The sequence below is a fragment of the Lactuca virosa genome, chromosome 2, assembly GCF_052849685.1.
Source record: "Lactuca virosa cultivar CGN04683 chromosome 2, Lactuca_virosa_CGN04683_v6, whole genome shotgun sequence".
NCBI lineage: Eukaryota > Viridiplantae > Streptophyta > Magnoliopsida > Asterales > Asteraceae > Lactuca > Lactuca virosa.
The window spans coordinates 14,273,812-14,279,835 of NC_136427.1; the positions used below are offsets into that span (position 1 = coordinate 14,273,812).

At 49.8% G+C, this 6,024-nt stretch overlaps 1 protein-coding gene across 1 annotated transcript; it reads right to left on the reverse strand.

Annotated features, from left to right (window-relative positions):
- Positions 1–990: 990 nt before the first annotated feature.
- Positions 991–5,802, reverse strand: LOC145157252 (uncharacterized). The gene has a single exon (XM_079076316.1). It carries the CDS (start codon positions 5,800–5,802, stop codon positions 991–993), a length of 4,812 nt encoding a protein of 1,603 aa, XP_078932442.1.
- Between the last annotated feature and the right edge of the window lie 222 nt (positions 5,803–6,024).

A 6,024-nucleotide genomic window follows, 5' to 3' on the forward strand; every position in this document is an offset into this window, starting at 1 on the left:
AAATTTACTCTTTTGATTGTATGTAAAAACGTATGGTGTACCGGGTGTCCCGCTGCATGCTCTAAGCATTGCTTTCTTCTAATGGTATTTTGATGCACTAAGCATTTTATTTTGCCCACATTAGTATTGACACGCTAAGTGTCACGGCTGGGTTCTCTAAGCGCCCAACCATAAAATCCAATGTTTTAAGTATTTAGTCACTTCAAGATTTAATACACTAAGTATTAAAATTTAGCATATCAATCATTCGATTACATTAACTATGGGCTCCAATACACTAAGTATGAGGATCATGTCTCTGAGCATGAAATCAAGTACACTAAGTACTTAAAAATGCGATATGCTAGGTACGCCGGTGGACAGCTAGGGCTATTTGCCCTTAAAAGAAAAACTTCTTCAAGTTTCTGGCGTTCCATGTTCTTGATATCCGCCTCCCTTCCGCTGTTTCCAATACATACGCGTCGTTCCTATTCGCTTCTATAACCTTGTACGGGCCCTCCCATACTGCACCCAGCTTGCCTTGGGGTTGGGCTCGACTTGCCTCATTTTTCTCAGCACATACTCGCCTACTCTGAATGCCTTCTCCTTCACCCTCTGATTGTAATATATTTCTGTTACGCGTTTGTACGCAGCTTGGCGTATCTCCGACTTCTCGCGTCTCTCTTCGAGGACGTCCAGATTCAATCTTAGGTCTTGGGTATTGCTTTCTTCATCCGCATTGACCGCTCTCAACGTCCCAACAGTTATTTCTAATGGAAGTACAGCCTCCGTCCTGTATGTTAGGCTGAACGGGGTTTCCCGTGTGCTTGTTCGTGGAGTGGTTCTGTACGACCAGAGTACTGTCGGTAACTCCTCTGCCCAATTCCCCTTTGCCTTACCCAACCGTTTCTTGATGCCGTTCACAATAGTTCGATTGGACACTTCTGTTTGTCCATTAGCCTGTGGGTGCGCCACCGATGTGAATCGCTGATTTATCCCTTTACCGGCGTACTATTCTCTGAAAGGATTTTCAACAAATTGTAGGCCATTGTCACTGACGAGCACCTTAGGTGTTCCAAACCTTGTCATGATATTTTTCCATACAAACTTTATCATGTGTCTTCCTGATATACACGCTAGCGGTTCTGCTTCAATCCACTTTGTGAAGTCGTCTACCGCCACCACTATGTACTTCAGCCTTCCAGGTGTCTCCGGGAATGGGCCTACAATGTCTATGCCCCATTGGTAGAATGGCCATGGGCTGGATATGTTCTGCAGTGGTACTGGCGGGTTTGCTTGGACTGGAGCGTAAGACTGGCATTCCCCACACTTCCTAGTCACTCCCAGCGCGTCTTGGTGTACAGTGGGCCAATATATCCCCATCCGGAGCACTTTACCCGTTAAAGCCCTGGCTCCCTCGTGCGCGCCCGCCTGACCTGCGTGCGCCTCCTGTAGCGCCTCCATCCCTCTAGCCCGATCTATGCATTTCAACCATGGTGTCGTGAACCCTTTTCGGTACAGCTCCCTGTTTATCAATGCATATGAGGGCGCCTTTATTCGTATCTTCCTGGATTCATTGTGGTCGTCTGGTAACACTCCCCGTTGCAAATATTCCATAAATGGTGTCATCCATGTGGGCCCGGTAGTTGTCAAGGTATTTACCTGCTGCTCATATGTACTTCTTTCCCTGAGTACTTCAACCAAAACCTTCTGCGATAGATGATCGAAACATGTGGATGCCAACTTGCTTAAAGCGTCTGCCCTTTTATTCTCGCTCCGAGGTATTTGCTTGATCGTGAACCTTCTGAAGGACTGGATCAGTTGTCTCACCATTCTCACATATCTCTCCGTCCTCTTATCTCTTGCCTCAAAACTTCCGTTAATTTGGTTCGCGGCTAACCTCGAATCTGTCAGGGATGTCACAGCCTTCGCCCCCATTTGCTTGGCTAAGCGCAACCCTGCGAGCAAGGCTTCGTACTCTGCCTCGTTGTTCGAGGTGTGAAAGTCAAACCGAAGAGCGTAGGTCACCTCCTCTCCCTCTGGGCTAGTCAAGATTAAGCCTGCACCCGAGCCTTCCCTGCTGGACGCCCCATCGGTGTATAGCGTCCACGAGTGGTCGTTGGCTGGGACCTCCTCTACCGCCCAGATTCCTTTCTTGGCTAAGTTTCCTTCATCTGGAATATCGAGCAAGAAATCAGCCAGTGCTTGTCCCTTAATGCTTGTCCTTGGACGATAGCTTATATCATTCTCCCCCAGCTCGATCGCCCACTTTGCTAGCCGGCCCGATGTTTCTGGTTTGAGCAATATCTGTTTGATGGGGCAATTTGTTAGCACCTCTATTTGGTGCGCCTGGAAGTAGTGCCTCAAACGTCGCGCCGTGTAAATGAGTGCCAGGACCAGTTTTTCCAGGGTGGGGTAGTTGAGTTCAGGACCCTGTAATGCCCTACTCACGAAATATACCGGATTCTGCTCACCTTCCCTTTCTACGGTCAACACCGAGGATATCGCCTCGCTTGAGGTCAAGAGGTACATTTGCAGTGTTTCCCCCAGGACAGGGTTGGCCAGTGTAGGTAGCTTGTGTAGTGCTTCTTTAATCTTCTGGAGCGTTTCTTCCGCCGCAGCTGTCCATTGAAAGTTGTTCTTTTCAATACAACCCTTCAGTGTATGAAATAGCGGCATAGCCTTGTCAGCGGATTTCGAGATGAATCTACTCAGAGCTGTGAGCTTCCCATTTAAACCATGTGCGTCACGGAGAGTGCCTGGGGGTGGTGTCTCCATAAACTCGTCCACTTTAACTGGGCTAGGCTGGATACCCTGTTTAGTAACATAGTATCCCAAGAGCTGTCCTTCTTCTACCCCGAATGTGCACTTGGCCGGATTCAATTTCATTTTGACCCTTTCTAGTGTACGAAAAGTCTCCTCGATGTCCTGCAACATTTTGTTTTCATGTGAGCTCTTAATCACCATATCGTCGACATACACCTCGATATTCCTCCCAATTTGTTCAGCGAAGATTGAGTCGACCAGGCGCTGGTACGTGGCACCCGCGTTCTTCAAACCAAAAGGCATCTTGGTGTAACAAAAGGTTCCATCATCCGTGTAGAAAGCCGTTTTCTCTTCGTCCTGCTCGCTCATCAGAATCTGATGATACCCCTTATATGCATCTAGGAAACACTTCAGCTTGAACCCTTGCATCGATTCCACTTTCTGGTCGATCTCCGGGAGGGGGTAGCAGTCCTTGGGACACGCTTTGTTCAAGTCTGAGAAGTCAATACACATACGCCATGACCCGTCCTGCTTGCGCACCATAACCGGATTAGCGATCCAGGTTGGGAAAACTGCTTCCCTAACTATTCCGGCCTCCGCCAGCTTAGCCACCTCTGCATTAATTGCCATGTTGCGGTCCCCTCCTTGGACCCTTCTCTTCTGCTTCACTTCCTTTGTCCCTGGCTTGATTGCCAGTTTATGCTCAATGACCTTCCTATCTACCCCCACCATGTCTGTGGGAGTCCAGGAAAATATGTGTTTGTATCGTTTGAGTAGGCCGACTACTGCCTCCCTCACGTGACCTGGGAGGTTATGACCAATGCTGATCGGCTGATCAGGGTATTCTTTGTTAATTACTTCCTTTCCTTTCGCCGGATCTCGTCGTGGCTTTTTTGTTTCTTTAGTCATCTCTGCTGGCTTCATTACCGTAAAGCACTGCAATTCTCTGGGAGGGGTGGCAAGTACTGTGGCTGGACCTGCCGGAGTGTTGAATTTCAAGATTCCATGCATAGTCGACGGGACCGCTCCTAGCTTTAGGAGGGCCGTTCTACCCAAGATGATGTTGTGCTCTGCCAAATGTCGGATGACCACGAAGTCGATCAGGACCGTCTTCTTTCGTTGCTTAACGTGGCTGGTGATTGTTAGCGGAAGGTGAATCGTGCCCAGCGGCCACAGGCTGTGGCCGGCGAATCCGACCAGCCGCCCCGCCGTGGGTCTCAGGTTGTCTTTCCATCGATCCGGGAGGAGCCGAAAACAGTGCTCATAGATTATATCTGCTGAACTCCCTGTGTCGATATATACTCTGTGTATGGTCACATCTTTGATGGAGGCCTGGATTACCAATGGGTTATCACCTCTCCATCCCTCAGGACGAGGGTCTTGTGTAGAAAACGTGAGAGCCCGCGCCGGGGGCCCGGGGATCCGACAGTTCGGCGGTTGTGCTTCCCTACTTCTTTTGTTACGTATCATGAATATTTCCTTGGGTTGAACTCCTTCTCGAGGCGCGTTCTTGGCGTTCTCGGCGTCAAACTTGGCGCGCAAGCTTCGTGCTATTTCCACCAAATCTCCTTTGAGCTGCTTTTCCTCCATTTCTTTCTTGAGTACCGAACAACTGATCGTATCGTGTGTCTTGCTTTTGTGGTACTCGCAATACCGGCTCTTGGGTGACTTGGCTGGCTGTTGTTTTTCTGATACCGCATACACTTGTGGTCGACGACTCCGTCTGTCGTCTCTATCGAATGGGCGAAACCTCGCCTGAGGCCTCCTTGCCTGGCCAAAGTGCCTACTTCCTCCTCGAAAGTCCGTGTGACTTGGGTTATGGCGTTTGGTCGTCATGGCATTTAGGTATGCCTGCTTTGCTGCCTCGCCTTCTTCCTGCCTGAGGTATCGTTCTAGCCTTTCCTTTAACTCGGCTCGTGTTTGGGGTTTCTTACCCATAAGCTTTTGTGACAGGGGACCTGGTAAAAGGCCCCATGTGAAAGCGCCAGATATAAGCCCTTCATCGTGTCCCGACACATCCAACGTGGCGTTTATGAACCGGGTGAAATATTCTCGCACGGTTTCACCCTCCTTTTGCTTACATCCGATTATGGAATGAGAATCTCCTTTGTACTTTCGTAGCTGCATGAAGTTGGTGAGGAATAAGTATTTAAGTTGAGCGAAATTGGAGATGCTGCTTAGACGTAACGTCTTGAACCATGTGCCTGCATTGCCATCGAGAGTCGTCGGGAAATATGTGCACCAGAACCTCTCATCAAGCTTTAGAGACGTCATTGTCCACTCATACGTGTCGATGTGGCTGTCCGGGTCGGTAGTGCCATTATAGGTTTTGAGCTTTGGCAGTTTGGCTGTGTTCGGTATTTCGTAGTCTAGCAACTCAATGACAAACGGGGATGTAACGCTGCGAGAGAGGCAGTCTTGGGTTGGGACGACTGGTGTGCCTTGTGACTGGGTTTGGAGGCTTAAATCACATGACGATGATGCATGAAAGCCTGGAGTTGGTCCGTAAAAGGAGTGCTGTTGAAATGGCAACTGGAGAGGATATCCAGAGGGGAAGGAGTGTATTGGTGTTAAGGGGTTGATTGTCGAGGCCTGCTGGAGGTTATGGTTGGAGGCAATGGTCGGTCCGGCCCACGTACCTGCCATCGAGTAGATAGGTGGCGTATGAGCCACCATAGTCTGCGCCAGTGGGGGTAGAGAAAGCACTGGGCCTAATCCGCTCGTCACTTGGTTGAACGGTGTCACTGTAAATGACGGTTGACTGTTGAAAACTTGGCTTGGTGGTAGCATCGCTGGGTGGACTGACGGTGGTTGCTGCGTTGGTGGTACAAAGAATGGCGACATCTGAAGGGATGTGGTTAAGAGTGGCCCCACCGGAGTTGTCCTCAGTTGGTGAGTTGTCGGTTGCGAGGCGGTGTTGGTGGTTATCGTAGAGCTTCCCTCACCTAGGGTTGCTCTGTTGTCCGCCGTGGGCGGCGGTGTTTCGTCCAACGTTGCCATGGAGCGTATGGGACTAGCCTGAGAGTCGTCGCGTCCATCGCTGTCGTCGGACGCCATTGATTCTTCAGTCTTTTGCTTTTAGTTTGTGTTCTTCGTCTCACAAACGGACGACGCCAAATGATGTGACCTGGCTTTCAGGTGTACTAACACCGGTGGATCAGATTATTCGTTATCCCTGCAAGATCACAAGAAAGAGAGGCCTTCAGCCGCTTTCCGGGAGGGTGCTCCCGGAAGAACGCTCTGACGGTCAAGTTAGGAGATATCTAGGGTTTTTGGTGT